Source organism: Mastigoproctus giganteus, chromosome 5 (assembly GCF_048544385.1).
Source record: "Mastigoproctus giganteus isolate SK-2022 chromosome 5, ASM4854438v1, whole genome shotgun sequence".
Taxonomy (NCBI): domain Eukaryota; kingdom Metazoa; phylum Arthropoda; class Arachnida; order Uropygi; family Thelyphonidae; genus Mastigoproctus; species Mastigoproctus giganteus.
In genome coordinates this window covers 104577709-104595757 of record NC_143579.1, presented here as the reverse complement: position 1 = coordinate 104595757, position 18049 = coordinate 104577709, and the positions used below count along the sequence as shown (strand labels likewise).

The 18049-nt window shown below is 36.7% G+C and overlaps 1 protein-coding gene across 2 annotated transcripts in view; it reads left to right on the top strand.

Moving 5' to 3' along the window:
• The window catches only part of LOC150085605 (uncharacterized), a 400641-nt gene that overhangs the window by 203694 nt on the left and 178898 nt on the right, over positions 1–18049 (top strand). For both annotated transcript variants that reach the window (XM_090373388.1, XM_090373387.1), the window contains exon 5: positions 14769–14886. In XM_090373388.1, the coding sequence (XP_090229514.1) occupies positions 14769–14886 (118 nt within the window). The remainder of the gene's footprint in view (positions 1–14768; positions 14887–18049) is intronic.

The window sequence follows — 18049 nt, the reverse complement described above, 5'->3', positions numbered from 1 at the left end:
AACCTAACACCACAAATAAATGCAGCAGTAAACCACTACGGTACCTATAGACAAGACCGAAGATTTTCCGGAGGAGCTCATGGTGGAGTTGCAATCTTAATTGATTCCAAAATTCCGTGTAAACGCCTCCAACTACAAACTCTCTTGGAAGCAGTTGCAGTTCGAGTCTCAATACATTTTACTTTCTCACTGGTCTCACTCTACCTTCCCCCAAATCAAGAATTTTCATTTTCAGATTTGGAAGCGTTAGTAACCCAGCTTCCACCTCCGGTCTGTATCATGGGAGATTTAAATAGTCACCATCCCATGTGGGGATCCCATCATCAAGACAAACGTGGTAAATTGATTGAGAAATTACTGGAAGAGCAAAATCTCTCTCTCTCTCCTTAATACTGGTACTGAGACATACATCCATTTGCCCACTGGAACAGCCTCTGCAATTGACGTATCCATATGTTCACTTGTCCTATACCCATTGATTGAATGGTCAATATTGAAGAATCCACTGAATAGCGACCATTTTCCTGTGGTCTGCAAAATAATAACAAATGATGTTGCACATCACGATGGCCAAAAAAGATGGAGATTCCATAAAGCTGACTGGACTAAATATAAAACAATTGCAGCAATAGATGAACAAATAATCACCACTCAGCCCATAGACAATGCTACAGCTCATGTCACAAACCAAATTTTAATAGCAGCTGAAGCTACAGTTCCTCGGTCATCTGGAAAATGCCATAAACATAACACAGCATGGTGGACTGAAGAATGCAGTATGGCCAAAAGAGAGAAGAACAAAGCTTGGAATCTCTTCCGAAAATATCCCATTTTCACCAATCTCATAAATTTTAAAAAAGCCAGAGCCAAAGCTAGATATCTCCAGCATAAAAGTAGAAAGGAATCATGGATACGTTTCGCCTCCACAATTAACAAAAATACAGATACCCGTGTCATATGGAACAAAATCAGAAAACTAAATGGGAAATTTCTTTTAGTTCCAACTCCACTAATAATCTGGAATGGACAGGAGATAACCAACCCCAAGGAAATCGCAAACTTACTGGCAACTACTTTTGCAAATATATCAGCAGTATCGGCCTATACTCCATCTTTTCAGAAAACTAAAACTGTAGCTGAAAAATACAGACTAAATTTTAAAACCAACCAACAACTCCCATATAACCAACCTTTCAACATAGAAGAATTACAAAAAGCTCTGGCTAAGTCTAGGAAAAGTGCAGCAGGACTTGATGAAGTTCACTATGAAATGATGCAACAACTTAATCAAAAATCTCTAAAGGCATTGCTTATGCTATTCAATAGAATTTATGTGGAAAACTACTATCCAAATTCCTGGCTTCACTCCCTTATAATTGCCTTACCAAAACCTGGCAAAGATCACACGATCCCTACAAATTATCGACCAATGGCGCTAACAAGTTGCCTTGGGAAAATCCTCGAGAAAATGGTGAACAACAGATTAACCTGGTTTCTGGAAACATATAACGTACTTAACATAACTCAATACGGATTTCGTAAAAACAGATCATCTCTGGACCCCATGATAAAAGCAGACGCAAATATCCGCAATGCTTTTCTAAGGAGTGAGCATCTAATAATGATCAGTCTTGATATAGAAAAGGCCTTTGATACTACCTGGCGATACGGCATTCTTAAAGATCTCCACAGTATCGGGTTGCGAGGAAACTTACCACTCTTGGTAAAAAATTTTCTGAAAGTTAGAACCTTCCAGGTAAAATACCAAAACAATCTGTCAGAAATATACACACAGGAAGAAGGAGTACCGCAAGGCTCAGTGCTGAGTGCAACCTTATTTGTCATCAAAATAAACTCTATTATAAAAGACCTGCCAAAAACAGTTGAAACATTCCTTTATGCAGATGATGTTACTATCTCGTGCCATTCACAAAACATGAACATGATAGAAAGACAATTACAAAGCGCAGTGAACAAAATAGAACTGTGGACTAAAAACAATGGCTACAGATTATCAGAACAAAAAACAATAGCTGTACACTTCTGTAGAAAACGAAAAATGCATCTAGATCCAGAAATAAAACTAGAAAACCAGCTGATACCTCTAGCAAATAGTATACATTTCCTTGGCCTGATTCTTGACAAAAAACTTAACTTTTTGGAACACATCAAATACCTCCGAACAACCTGTCAAAAAAAACTAAATATTCTCCGAGTTCTTTCTGCAATGAAGTGGGGAGCCGATCGGTTCACACTGCTTCACCTATACCATGCTATAATCAGATCAAGACTAGACTATGGAGCCCCTGTGTATAGTTCGTGTAGACCAAGTGTCATCAAATGGCTCGATTCCATACATCATAGTGCCTTACGAATCTCTTTAGGTGCATACAGAACATCACCAGTACAAAGCTTATATGCAGAGACTCATGAGCCCTCATTATATCTCTGGAGGCAAATGCTGCTATTAAACTATGCAATTAAAATCCGAAGTCTTCCTCACCATCCTACTTGGCAGTATCTTTTCAATCCACAGTGGGAAATCCTCTACAGCAATAAACCCACAGTAAATAAACCAGCCGGAATACGACTAAAAGAAACAATCTCAAAATGGAGCCTAAGCTTTGAAAATGTACACAAGGAAAATAGCACAAGTATTCCACCATGGCACACTTTCACGCCAAACTGTGACACTTATTTTCAACAATGGGGAAAAAGCACTCTGGCAAATGTCAACATAAAACAGATGCATGCAGCCCACGCATCACAGTTCTCGGAATACCTTCATATATACACAGACGGCTCTAAAACAGACACCAAAGTTGGTGCTGCAGTGGTATCTCCAGACACTGTTCTCTCACAACAACTTCCAAACCAATGCAGTAGCTATTCCGCTGAACTATTCGCCCTAGAAATGGCCTTGAAATACATAGATTCTTGCCCTCTTCTAAAACATCTCATCTACACAGATTCATTGAGTGCAATACAAGCTCTCCAACAAAGACAGACTCCATCATATCCCATTCTCTATCAGATACAAGCTCACCTTGTGAAACTTAAAAGCAAAATGAGGCAAGTAAAATTCTGTTGGATCCCAGGACATACAGGCATTGAAGGTAATGAAAGAGCTGATCAAGCAGCAAAGAATCCTACAAACACAAACCAAAGGTTTTGCAAAGTTCCATATACTGATTACAGACCAATCATAAAACAGTCTCTCCACAATCAGTGGTCACAAATGTGGCAAAATGAATTAAACAATAAACTGTTCCAAATAAAACATGAGCTACAGCCATGGAAATCGAGTCTTCGCAAGAATCGGCATGAAGAAGTCATTATATCCAGATTACGCATTGGACATACACATCTTACGCACAATTATTTACTCACCAAAGCAAATCCTCCAGAATGCCTTCACTGTTCCTGTCAACTCACTGTAAAACATTTCCTTATAGAATGTCCACAATACCACATGGCGCGACAATCAGCCTTCCATCTCCCTATAAATTTCCAAGATTCTCTGACCTTATCACAAATCCTAGGCGATAACTCCAACATTGAAAATATATTTACATATTTAAAATTAATAGGATATTTTGATCAGATATAAATCATATTTAAGAAATAGAAACGTCCTTGTCACTAAACATTAATAGATAGGCGCAATATGGCCAAAGTTGCTTTTGCGCCAAAAAAACCCAACAACAACCAACCAACCTCTCTCTCTGTCTCTCAGGATAATTCGGGAACTTTTTTTTTCCTGGTGCAGCATAAGCCTCAGGCTTCCTTGCACCATATGGCTATTAACAATAACTTCTTGATTATTCACCAATGCTGACATTTAGATAATTACCAATGATGCAAAGATAACTGAATTAACATCAGTCCTAAAACTCAGTACTTTTATATTTCTCACAAAGAAAAGGGCTACTGGTCCTATATTCATCTTTGATGATACTCAGAATTCTAGACAAGATTAATTACATATCTCTTTTAGGGATTACTATGTCTTCTAATCTTTCTGTGTGCGTGTGCACATCACAAATATTTCTTTCTTTTCATCAAAAAAAAAAAGTTATTATTTTTTTACTCTTGGTATTACTCTGCTTCTAAACAGCAATGTATAAATCTTAAATCTGCCCCTACCATGGATCATTGTTCCGTTGGTTGGGCCTATTTCTGGAGTATTGCTACCAAAACCTCTCTTGACTCAATTCAAAAGAGTGCATTTGTGTTAATTAATGACCCATCTCTTAGAAATTTCTCCACTCTTTTTCTCAAAGATCTTTTGTTTCTGCTGCCTGCTTTTCTATAGATACTTCCACATGCATTGTTTTTCTGATTTTGCATCTGTAATTCATCTACTCTCTTCCAACCCAGACCGAATCATACTGCAATGTCAGTAGCCATTCACTGTTTAACTCTAAACTCACAGAACCAACTCTTCTTCATTTATCTCTTCTAATTCTGTTTTCTGGAACAATCTTCCTTTACATATATTTTCTGAAAATTACAGTCTACAGAAATTCTCAGTCTCCAACCCAATCACAGCACCAAGTACTTATAGGTTCTGATACCTTTCATGTTTGGGGTTTTTCATATATATATGACGGAGTATCAAAAAGTTCATACCCCAACTTAGATAAAACATCAGTAGGAAGATGCTGTTTTTAATACAAGTTGTCAACATATTCAATAACTGATATGTGAAATTTTATTCCCCTAGGTGATTGTACACCAGAGGTGAAGCACTGAATCTGAGGAAGGATGCTATGGTTGACAAAGTGGAGTATCCGAGCAGTGATGAAGTGATGCATTTGCAGGGCAAGAAAGCTCAGGAAATTGACAAAGAAATGAAAGCTGTGTATGGGCAGAATTGTTCATTCTGTGACACTATAAAAAAAGTGGAAATGGGAGTTCCAGTATAGTCATGCAATTGTCTTTGATGAGTCAAGAGAAGGAAGGCCATCCACGGACAGTGAGACGGTTGCAAAGGTTGAGCAGTTTGTGGTGAGTGACAGATATGTGACAATTCATTTCATTGCAAAAACAGTGAGAATTAGTTATGGGTCTGTCCACTGCATTTTACATAACCATCTGCAGATGCTTAAGGTCTTCCACACAACAGGTTCCAAGATTGCTGACGCCTTTGTGGAAGCAATGTCGAATGCAATGTTCTCGCCAAGTGTTTGATTTGTGTAATGTGGATGTTGAGAACTTTTTTGATCGGTTGGGGACAAATGATGAATGCTGGGTGTACCAGTATGATCCAGAGACTAAAGTCATGTGGAAGCAGTGGAAGCACACCTCCTCCCCATCTTCCAAAAAGGCAAAGACCACTCCCTCTATCTGTGAAGAAAGTGATGTCCGTGTTTTGGGATAGAAAAGGGGTTATCCTGACATCCTGTGAAGTTTCACCTTTTAGTGTGATTATTTCTAGGTAAGGGTACAAACTTTTTGATACCCTCCTTGTATGTATAGCTTGATCATAGATAGCTTTACTGCCAAGGTCATGTTGACTCTGTAACGAGAGGAGAAGACAAATGACGAATGCTGGGTGTACCAGTATGATCCGGACTCTAAAATTTTTGTGAAGTAGTCCAAATTTCATATGTTCACTCAACTGGCAGCGCGTCCCTTTTCAAATTTGAAATTTTTTTTTGCAGTGGAGGTACTCCTCGGGTTCACTGTAGGTAAAAAAATGGTAGCAGTAGTGGATAATTTTCAGTATCAATTCTGTTAGTTACAATATATAAAAGAAGAAAGAATTGACTTGCAGTGCCTTGCTTAATAGTGCTGAGTATGAACAGATAGTCAGCCAGGTGAAAAAAAGCCAAAACTCAGTTGAGATCTTCTCTTTGTGATGAAACTTTGAAAGTGCTCTTGACAGCAAAGTCTAGACAGCAAAGCTACTGTTATAAACAAAACTTTGATTGACATTTGTAAGAGGGCAAAGTCTGCAACAGTATCATCCTTTAAGAAATTGAGTATTTGTTAGGTGTCTATAGACAATCGACAAGCAAAAATATTCTTGTTGCACTAATATTTGAAAGTATACTATACTGGTAAATGCTCTTGTGGCTGTTCCTTAATATATACAAAGAAAAGTGTGTTGTCTGAAATTTTAAGGCTAGTGTTCAGATTTAAAAAATATGCTTTCATGTAGTAAGGAAAAACAGCCTATCATCTCATAAGTGAAATAAATGTTAAGGATCTATTTTTAATTGAAAGCATTCACTTAATACTCTAAAATTAGTTGTGAATTGCACATAATCAGAAAGATTTTTTGTTTTAGTGAACATTTGCATTAACAGTAATAATATTTAATAGCAATATTGTTGTTGAATGCAGCTGTTCAGAGAAAGAGATACCATTTATAATACTCATAAAATTATTTATGTTTCCTCAATTCTGAAACAAGTTGCCAGTTTCAGAATTCAGTTATATTCAAAAATATTTCAGGAGTTCTTCTTTTCAGTAATATGTTGTATTAACTAGGCAGTAGTACTTCCCATTACAAAACTAATGGGAGTGCTGTGGCTCAAGGTAGAACAGAGAGGGGACGGTTGTCCTCTGAATCTCAGCCATTTGGAATTCACTGCTTTTTTGATGTTTGTGGAGCAATTAGGAACGGGACATGTTATTGCCAAGGGGTCTTTGTGTGTGCACGATGTAAGGAGTGTGAGGAAATCAGGCTCCAACTCAGTGTTATTATGGGCCTATATGAGAGTGAGAAGGACAGGGTGGATGCTCTCGAAGAATTTAAATTGAGGGGCCCATCAAACTCTCAGCTGCCCACATTAATGCCAGAGCTTGCACTTGAACATCACACAACACAGAGGCAACCCCCAAGGCAGAGTGCACTGGTCCCAAAGGAACTAGTTGTTGTCGATGACTCTGTCAGGGAAACAGGGAACATATTGTGCAAAAAGGATAGGTGGAACAGGACCAGGGTATGTCTGCCAGGGGTAAAGGTTGATGACGTTGCAGAGTGGATATCACCTTTTAAGGGCACAAAAGGTGATATAGTTGTACACGTTGGCACTAATGATATTAAGAGTAGGAGACTGGCGGAATTACTTAACAAGTACAGGTCACTGTTGAAAAAAGCCGTGAATTAGGGTTGAATTTGAAAGTGTCTGCAATTCTGCTCAGACACAATAGGAGGGAGTATATCATGCGAGCCTTGTCGATCAATTCGCCCTGGAGAGATTGTGCAAGGCTCAAGGGATAGACTTTTTCTCAGCCTAGTCTGTACTTGTGAACAGGACAGACTGCTTCTACAGGGATGGGATACACTTAAATAGAAAGGGTGCAAGAATATTTGCTGATGCTATCAAGGCAGAGTTAGGTAGGTCAGAAAACTGCTGGCTTGGGGGGATACACGAACTAATAGATTAACAGTAGCCACTGGCAGAGGTGAAAGTGATTCTTGCACTGCTTCTATTGAAATGCAATTGAGCAGCAGCCTGGAAAGCAAGGCAATGGGGACTTCCAGGACTGCTAGGAGTCATAGTGGAACAAGTAAATAAATGGGCTGTGTTAGGGTAACTAAGAAACAGGTGCATGTATACTTGCATGTAAAACAATGCTAGGAGTATAGGTAATAAATTTGATGAGCTTGAAATGCTGGTCAAGACACAAAGGCAGATATTGTTGGGATATCAGAGACGTGGTGTCACAAAGACATAAGCAGTGCACAATTGTAATTTGGGGAGTAGCACTGGGAAAGGCAAAATGAGAGTAGGAGTGTGCTATAGGCCTAATGACTCTGATGAGTATAATAAGAAATTGTACAGGGAAATAGAGTGGGCCAGTAAATCAGAGTGTCTTATAATGGAGGATTTTAATTTTCCAGAGATTGACTGGAATTTATGGGTTGGTCACTCACACACTAGCAAGGCTTTTGTGGATTTATTCGATGATTGTTTTCTACAGCAGCATGTTCGGAAGACAACTAGAGGGAGTAATACTCTTGATCTGATTATCAGTAGTAATTTTTCATGCATTAACGAATCTGCAGATAAAGAAACCACTAGGTGGCAGTGATCACAGTGTTCTGAAGTGGGATTTACTCAAAGAGGTAACTACCATCAGGGGTAAAGGGAAGGTTTTTGCTTTTGTAAAGGCGACTACGATGGTCTGAGACAGTATTTAAGTTCTATACAGTGGGACCAACTGATGATGTTACCAACAACAAATTCAAAATGGGAAGCATTCAAAGAACTTATATTGGAAGCTACTAGGCTTTACATACCAACTAAGAAATATTGTTCAGGGTTTAGGCCTAAATGGATGTCAGATGATCTAATGAGACATGTGGCAGAGAAGAAAAATGCATGGGATACATATATATTAACAGGTGATACAGAAGCCTATGATAGATATAAGCTGGTCTGTAACCAAGTCACAAAGGAGGTTAGGCAGGCAAAGGCAGATTACTAGAAATAGTTGGCAAATGATGCAAAGAAAAACAGTAAAGAGTTCTTTACTTATGTAAACTCTAGAATGAAGGGGATGAATCAGATTGAACCACTTGATATCGATGGTTCAAATGTTGATGATCCTGCTCAGGTAGCTAACAAACTAAATTAATATTTTGCATCTACATTCACACATGAGAAGTTATTCAGGGAGGGAAATGTCAGAGGTGTATTAAACTCTGGCAGTAAGTTAGATAATCTTGTAATAACTGATAGTAAAGTGGAGGAGAAATTGTTGAAGATAAACATAAGAAAGGCACCTGGGGGTGGATGGAATTTATCCAGTTATATTAAAGGAGGCAGCAAAGGAAGTAAGCAAACCCTTAGCCATAATTATGAGAGCTTCCTTGGTCTCGTCGGAGGTACTTATGGACTGGAAATGTGCAAATGTGATCCCAATTCACAAAGGAGGATCAAAGGGAGACAAGTAATTACAGACCTGTTAGTTTAACTTCTGTTCTGGGGAAATTAATGGAGGCACTGATTAAAGAAGCATTGCAGGATCATCTAGACAAGACTTCAGTTATAACAGCACAGTTATAGCTCGTACACAGCATGGGTTTGCTAAGGGGAAGTCCTGTCTGACTAATTTGATTGGATACTATGATATAGTCACAAAGGAACTGGATGCAAAGTATAATTTTGATATCATATATTTGGATCTTAGAAAGGCTTTTGATATTATTGCACATGGAAGACTGCTGCACAGATTGGAGCAGTGTGGCATTGGTGGCAAATTACTGCTATGGATAAAGGGATGGTTGAGTGGGAGAAGACAGAGTGTGGTAATGAATGGACACTGCTCTTCGTGGACTAATGTTATTAGTGGAGTCCCCCAGGGTTCAGTGTTGGGTCCATTGTTGTTTTCTCTATTCATTAATGATGTTGATGATGGTATATCAGACTTAATGTCCAAGTTTGCAGATGATACACAAAGGTTGACAGGGTTGTTAATGACACTAATGACAGTACGCTGCTGCAACAGGATCTAGAAAAGTTGAGCGGATGGGCTGAAAGGTGGCAACTGAAGTTTATCATTGACAAATGTAAAATACTGCACATGGGAAGCAGTAACCCCAGAGCAGCGTATCATCCGTGTGGTACTACACTGACAGTGGTACTGAGTGAAAAGGACCTGGGGGTAATTGTGCAGGCAGATATGAAACTTTCTGAGAAGTGCAGTCTACAAGAGTAGCTCATGGTGTCTTGTCAATGATATACAAGAATTTTTCTAGCAGGAATAATCCAGTGATTATCCTCTTGTATAAGGCAATGGTCTAGCCACACCTTGAGTACTGTATACAGTTCTGGAGGCCTCATTTTAAGAATGATGTAGAGCTGTTGGAACGAGTACAGAGAAGGGCAATAAGATTAGTGAATGGAACAATGTGGGTTGCTCCTACAAAGAAAGGCTTAAGTTTTGCAAATGACAGTGTCTGGAGGCAAGGCACCTGTGAGGTGATCTGATTGAGGTGTATAAAGCCTTGAATGGTTTGAGCATGCTCAATGCTGATGGGATTCTTCCTCTTGCTTAGAATAATCGCCTGAGAGGGCATAAATTGAAATTGAGGAAAGAGAGTTGTAGGATAGCTTGTGCGGAAGTTTGCCTTTAGGCAGGGAGTGGTTGATTGCTGGAACAAATTTCCAAGAAGTTGTTAGCTTAAACAGATTCAAGGCAGAACTAGACAAACAGTTGGAGCGAGTGGATGGGTGAAATGAGGTGTGGGTGTGTTTTTTTTTTTTTTTTTGGCTGATGCTATTTAAGCTTGCTTTCTTGCATCATGTGCTTTTGCTAATGCTAAAGCTAAAACACAAGTGATATCGGCCTGATAGGCCCAGTATATTTTAACTTTAATATTTGGAAAAAGATTAGTTTTGTGAATTTTGCTTGGAGTGCACTAATGCTGGACCTTTTACCAGTAGATTGCAAGGCTTATTAATTTTATTTCTTCATTTAAAAAATGACAAAATAAAATAAAAAATTTTTAGGATAAAAGTTTTTAAAAACTTTATTATTACTATTGGTTTCTGTCATTTATTTTCATTCAGCATTTTTTAATTGAATATAGCAAATCATAATAGATCACTATTTTCAGTTCAGTAAATGAAAGCTAAAAATTAATTTCTTATATAAGAAATTAAACAAAAAGTTGTGTCTCACAGATGCCATACAAGCATCTTTGTTAAATTGTGTGTGCAGGTAACAAAGTTAAGTTTGAAATTTCTTAAGTTAGAAAGTTGGGCTTGAAACTTCTTAATCATATATATATATATAATTCAGATAGCATGTGCAAAATATAAAACATTGTATTTGCAGGGATGAACGGAGATTAATACATTTCAGTTAGGCTCCTTCAGTGTATAATTCGAGAGGTATTTCCAGATGGTGTAGGAAGCACCTCTAAAACTCAGTTTTTGGAATTGCATCTTGAATGTACTCCTAGTCTTAATTAAATGAGGAAAAAGAGGTTTGAAGATATGGGAATAGTAAACAAAAGCTGCTCCATTGCATGTTGTTTTTTATTTTCACATCTTCAGTTTTTAGTGTGGAGGCTATCTTACTTATGCAATAAGTCTTTCAGCTAAGTATGGCTTCACAAACCGGTGAGTGGTCAGTTGCATTGTCACATTGCAACATATAATAAAAACACTTGACTTCAACCACTCAACACAAGCAGCTGAAGCAGTAGAGTAGGTTATAAATATGCCTGGATACAATAATGTATAAAATGACATTTATCGAACAGTGCCTATACATAGTGTGATTTATTGGAGATATGCATTCAATCATGATACTTTTTAGATCAACCCTTGTATTAGGTAGATACTTGAAGTAAAAAGAAGTGCTAGGTGAATACTATGAATATTGACAGAAGAATAACTAGCAACTTAAACTGAAGATTAGCATCACTTTTGTGTAAATTGAGAGAACTTTTGATCCCATTTAATCACCACTGTGGTTGAAGAAACATGAAAAGAATGATAGCTTGAGACACTGTTTGTGTGTGGGTGCAGTGATGTTGTCCATTTTATATGATTCTATCGGAATGGTAGTTGTTGATTACCTGTAGCATAGTTTTTGTAGTTTTGACTATTTAGACAGTCAAAGATAAAAGGAATGGGAAATTATCATAGTGTGTTATTTGATTAAAATAATGTGTCTAGTCAAGTCCATTTGCATTGGCCGTGATTTGTTTTGGGGCAGAAATTTAAAGATCAAGATGTAATGCTTGGTATGAATATTTTGTTGAAGGAAAAATAAAACAATTCGACCCCCCCCCCTCCCCATCTCCAATGTGGGACTCAGTCTTAGGGGTAATGCTAAACCAAGTGCACTTCATTTGAAGGGGAACTATAATACTGTAAGCCGACCGGGCTAGCCGAGTGGGTAAAGTACCTGCCCGGCAACCCAAAGGTCGCGGGTTCGATTCCCGCCTCGGGCTTGGATCAAAGTACTGCAAAAAACCTTGGGAGGTGCAATATGGCCACAGAAGCCGATGCGCCAACAACTACCAAATCAAAAAAAAAAAAAAAAAAAAATAATACTGTAATAACAATAATAATACAATACAATTTATTTTCATCAAAAGAATTTGTTTACAATAAATGAACTTGTTAAGAAAAGTAAATTTCTTGACAACAAGTTATAATTCTTCATATACAACAGTTTTTCCATACAAATTTATTATCTAACAGAAAAGATAATGAAATCACAACACATAACACATTCCACACTGCAAACAGAGATAGTAATTTATCTGCACAGCAATTCTAATCTACTGTATCATTGAGTATCAAAAATTTTCTTTAGGAATTTTAATTTAGAGATAGGATAACTTCTCCTGAGCCTGAAATCAACACGAGCCAACAAGTTGTTTATTATATTAATTGTATGCCTATCTCCAAATCTATTTAGTACCCCTAGGCGCCTCCGTAGCCAGGTGGGCAGGAGCAGCAGTGCGCAGCACATGCTTCTTGATTAGACTGGGGTTCGAGCCCGTGACCACCAAATATGGAGGATGTAAAAAGGTTAGGGAATGACCACCGCATATCCCCGGAGCAATATGGCCTTAGTTGCTAATGCTCCTAAAAAAAAACCAAATAACAAATAACATTTAGTACCCTAAGGTGAGGCAAAACAATTGCTTTTGGATTCCTCAAATTATGTGAGAAATTCCTTTGTAAGTTAAACTCTTCAAAGATGGTGTTAAGATTTTTCAAGATTAAATTTAACTTCAGTTTTTGAATTGGATAAAGTATTTTATATTTCAACAAAAATTGCCTTCTCTTATTCAGGTCATTCCAAAAGTTTATCCCCATTAAAATTCTCAAAATCCTGTTAATTAAGTTGTTTATTACCCTTATTTCAGTTATATTTGCTCGTGCCCATACATTTACTAAATAATTGAGTTGGGAGTCCACTAATGCATAATATAAGGTAACTTTTGTTCTAAGATTTAACTTATTCTTAATGTAGTAAAAAAAAAGTACACATAAAATCTAATTTTTTTGTACAAATTTGTTATATGAATTGCCAACTTAGACTGTAGTCAGTCCATAACCCAAGGTAACAATGATTTGAAACTTCTACCACAGTTTGACATTTGCAATTCTGGAAATTCTGATCATGTAGCCATTCATGTTTATATAATTTAATAGAAGAATGACTATCCAAGATTTGATGAGGTCTAATTACCAAAAATTTTGTTTCTTCAAAGCTGAGTGCTAATTTATTATCATGCAACCAAGTTTGTAAATGTATTACATCCTGCTGTAAATCTTTAGCCATTTTTGTTAAGTTCTTTCCAATTGTATATAAGATTATATCATCTGCATAAATTTTTATAAAGGAGTTCTTAATTACTTCAAATATGTCATTTATATAGATATTGAACATGATTGGCCCTGCATGAGTGTCCTGAGATACTCCTCTCTTTACATCATATGATTTTCCCTTTGTATTTTCTACTTCAACTGTTTTTTTTTTTTTTCTTTTTCTTAAATAACATTGAGTTGATTGATTGATTCTTCCCATAATACCATATTTCAGTAACTTTTGTTGCAATATTGGGATATCAATTAAGTCATATGCTTTTGGCGAATCTGTAAATAAGATCATGAAGTTATTGTTGTTTAAATGTAAGTTAAAAGAATCTACTAAATTCTCTAATAATGTCTGTGTGCTCTTACCCTTCTGATATGAGAATAGAGAGTTGTTTAGCAGTCAATATTGATGTATTTGCTAATATGGAAAAAAATATAATTTTCTATTATCTTATTTATAACTGATTGTATTGTTATTGGTCTATAATTGCAAGTCATCTGGTGATCCCTTTTTATATATTGGAATTACCTTAAATGAAAGTAAATAAGTAGGATATCTTCCCTACTCTAACATCCTTGCTATAAGTTTCACCAAGAGAACAAAGAACTATTCTTTATTTCTCTTCACTTCGGTTACTGTAATACAGTCCAGTCCATTAGATTTCTTGTTCTTTAACTGTTCTATAATCTTAAGAATCTCAGTATATTGTGGAGTTAAAACTACACACGAGTTCACTATCTTGTTGATTAAAGGAATTTTGGCAATAATGAATATAATATCTATTGAGATTTAATATAGCTTTGGCAAACCTATTTGCAGCATTATATTGTTTGTTTGTACCAGAAATCTGTTCTAATAGTGTTTTAATTTGATTTCCCCTTGATAATTTTAACAGGTTATTTATAATGTTCCATTTATCCTTTTGAGTTATCTGCTTATCCATAAAAAGTTGATTGTAATAAGTGTTTTTTTGTTTTTTAATCATACCTGTCAGTTTATTTCTATAATAATATTAATAATAATATAATAATAATAATTCAGTAACTACAAATTCTTGTAGTTACTGAATATTATGATCCATTATAAGCTACTCTCTTTCATGTCACTTTAAAGTGGAAGTGAAAGTGTTGCATGATAATTTTTGCTTGAAATCAATACTTTTTTCTTAATGTCCTTTTTCCTTTTCTTTTTTTCTTCTTTTTCCAGAATTAATTTTATAATAATACAACACTAAAACTAGTGAGCCTGAAGTATTTTTGATAAGTTCAGTATTAGTTATCCAAAACTTAAAATAGATTTCAGAAAACTTTAAATTACATAATAAAATATATGTTATTGACCTTTGATGTAATTTATTAAAATTTTAACTTACTTAAACCAGTCAAGTTTCATTGATGCCCTAGCTCTGAATAAATTTCAAACTCAGTTTTATACTGCACTGAATTTTTCATTTTTCATAGGAAGAAACTACAACGGAAATAGTTGTAATTCAAACTTCAACAGCAAATGGAAAAACTTCTGCACAGTTGTCATGTGAATGGTGTAATAAGCAGCTACCCAGCACTTCAGCTTTAACAAGTAAGATTTGAAACAGTTTTTATTAAGTATTCTATTTACGACACAACAGGCATCAGTTGGTTTTAATCATAATTGGCAGATAGCATGAAGTGGCAGTCATTTATCATATAATGGAAGTTTTTAAATATTTCCCTCATCACTCTCAGTTGTTTTCATTCTGTGTACTCTAAATATGAATATTTCTGCTTCCCATCTTCAGGGGTGTGAACTTGCTACCTTTTGTGATACTTATAACTGCTTTTTATCATACACTAATCTTGTTCACTAAATATACTCAAACTGTAATGTGATTTTAATAACATCATTAATAAAGGCTACAATTGAGTAGAATAGTTCTGAGTTTTTGGGGTTTTGCATAACAGTTTCATTTCTTTACATTTTATTTCGTTTATGGAATATACATATATGACTGATGTTGCCATAATGCATGACATATGTTCTGGGGGGAGGAAATCTGCATGTAGTAGAAATGTGCATTATAAGATACATTTTCATATAACATGGAACCTATCCCTGCTAAGTTCCATAAAAGCTATATATTGTCAATACTTATTCCATTTTCAGATGTATTTATAATTGTCATTACTTACTCCATTTTCAGACATATTTATCAATGCATATTTCATGATGATTGATAAATAACATATTAAAACTCAAATTTTTTCAATAAAAATTTATTGAAATAAAACATATAGCAATATGTTTTAAAAGGGTAATTTTTAAATCAGAGAATCTTCCTCTATTTGGCCAGTGTTTTGAAGAATAAATCTAAAGTTGATTACATAAAGTAATGGACAGGCCACGCCTTGAGTACTGTGTACAGGTCTGGAGGCCTCATTTTAGGAAGGATGTAGATTTGCTTGAGCGAATACAGAGAAGGGCAACAAGATTAGTGAATGGAACAAAAGATTGCTCCTATGAAGAAAGGCTGAAGCAATGTCACATTGCTTCAGTTTGGAGACTAGGCACCTGCAAGGTGATCTGATTGAGATGTATAAGGTCTTGGGTGGGTTGATCAGGCTCAATTCTGATGGTATTCTTCCTCTTGCTCAGATTACGAACCCAAGAGGGTGTAATTCAAATTGGGGAAAGACAAGTATAGAATAGATGTGTGGAAATTTGCCTTTAGCCAGCAGGTTGTTAATTGCTGGAACAAACTTCCATCTGTCATTGTGAAAGTTGATATCTTAAATAAATTAGAGGGAATGAATGTGTGAAATGTTTTTTTTGACTGATGCGACATAAGCTTGCTTTCTTACATCACTTGCCTCTACTACTACCTAGCCTGCTTCTTGTTTTCCTCATCTAAAAAATAAATCTCTAACTACTTGTTAGATCATTCAGTTTTTCTTTTGAATGTGTAGCTTCTTTTGATATACCTGGATCCATGTTGGAAATCCTTTTTGCAAACCAATTAGCTGTTTAAAAGGATGCTGACATTCCTTTATAGAAGTAGTTTTCAGTGCATTTTTTATTTTTCCCTATCTAATAATGCAAACTGTACTACAAAAACAGAATTTTCTGTTTTGTAGTATAGTCTGCATCATTGGGTGCTAAATCATCATCTGTTAACTCTTCCAGTTTTTATTTCCTTTCATCACTTGGCAAAAGTTCATTGATGTTGTCTGTTGCAATTTCATTAGATCCTGCTTTTTGGGCAGGCTGTAGAATCTCTTTAGTTATTGTGGCTATACGCTGAGTGATCACTGAATTATGACTACCCCTGCGAAAATTGAATGCAAGCCGTTGACCACGTGAGGTATGAGAGCGCGGAGTTAGTGAACCTACGCAGCATAGATAAGGTGTCAAAGGTTCAGTAGGTAGTAAAATTCTGAGCGTGATGGGTAAAAGGAAGGATTTATCGGACTTTGATAAAGGGCAGATTGTGGGTGCTCGACGAGCTGGCGCCTCAATTTACCAAACGGTTGAACTTTTGGGATGTTCGAGAGCCACCATAGTTAAAGTGTACCAGGACTGGCATCAGAGTGGTCAAACAACAACCTGATGACAAAACTGCAAAGGTCAGCGAAAGTTTGATGTTAGCTGTGAGCGATGGGTCCGACGACTCGTACTTGCAAACAGGCGCAGCACTGTTCAAGAGTCGACTACCCAATACAACATGAGCCAACCCGAAACAATATCTGCCATGACCATGTAATGCACACTTGCACGTATGGGCTATACCAGCAGATGACCCCTACAGCATCCTGTCTTAACCAAGGTTCATCAGCTTAAAAGACTTGCCTTGTGCAAAGAGCATGCAAGTTGGACGTTAGAAGGCTGGAAGAAGGTTGGATGAGTCACGTTATTTACTTCACACCGTGGATGGTCATGTACGGATTTGGCATCAACAACATGAGGCTCTTAATCCAACATGCATGATATCAAAAGTGCAGGCCAGTGGAGTCAGTTGTATGGTGTGGGGCATGTTTCACTGTCAGGAACTTGGACTCCTGGTGCATGTGAAATAACGTATCAGTGGTCTCCGCTATTGCCAACTGCTTGCCGACTGTGTACACCCTGTGTTACACTTTTTCTCGAATGGCGACGGTGTCTTCCAAGATAACAATGTGCCGAGCCATTGGGCACTTGTTGTGCAGGAATGGTGTGAGGAACACAGTTCTGACTTCCAGCATATCGATTGGCCTCCGAACTCCCCTGATATCAATCCTATAGAGCACTTGTGGGACACTATGGAAAGGCATATCAGGTGTCTGGATACACCAATCACCTCCATACCTGCATTGCTGACCGCATTATACACAGCTTGGTTGGCCATACCTCCCGAACGCTTCTGACATCTTATTGAATGAATGCCACATCAGATAGCTGCTGTACTGAGGGCAAAAGGAGGACCTACAAAGTATTAGGTGGGTGGTCATAATTCAGTGATCACTCAGTGTATTATCTGAAGAACCCTTGGATTGACTGGCAGATGCAGGCCAGAGATTGCTCCAACCCCTATTCATATTGATTTTTTTTTTTTTTTTTTTTGGTTATTGTCTTTTATGCATATTGGATGCATATCAGTGGCATTCTTTATGTTAAAATTTTCTGTTGCATTTACAAGTTGCTCCATAGTTTTTCATAAATAGCTAGTAAATATAAGAGCTGAAACCCTTTTTTGTATTAATTCTATACACGCATTATAAGAAATATTTGC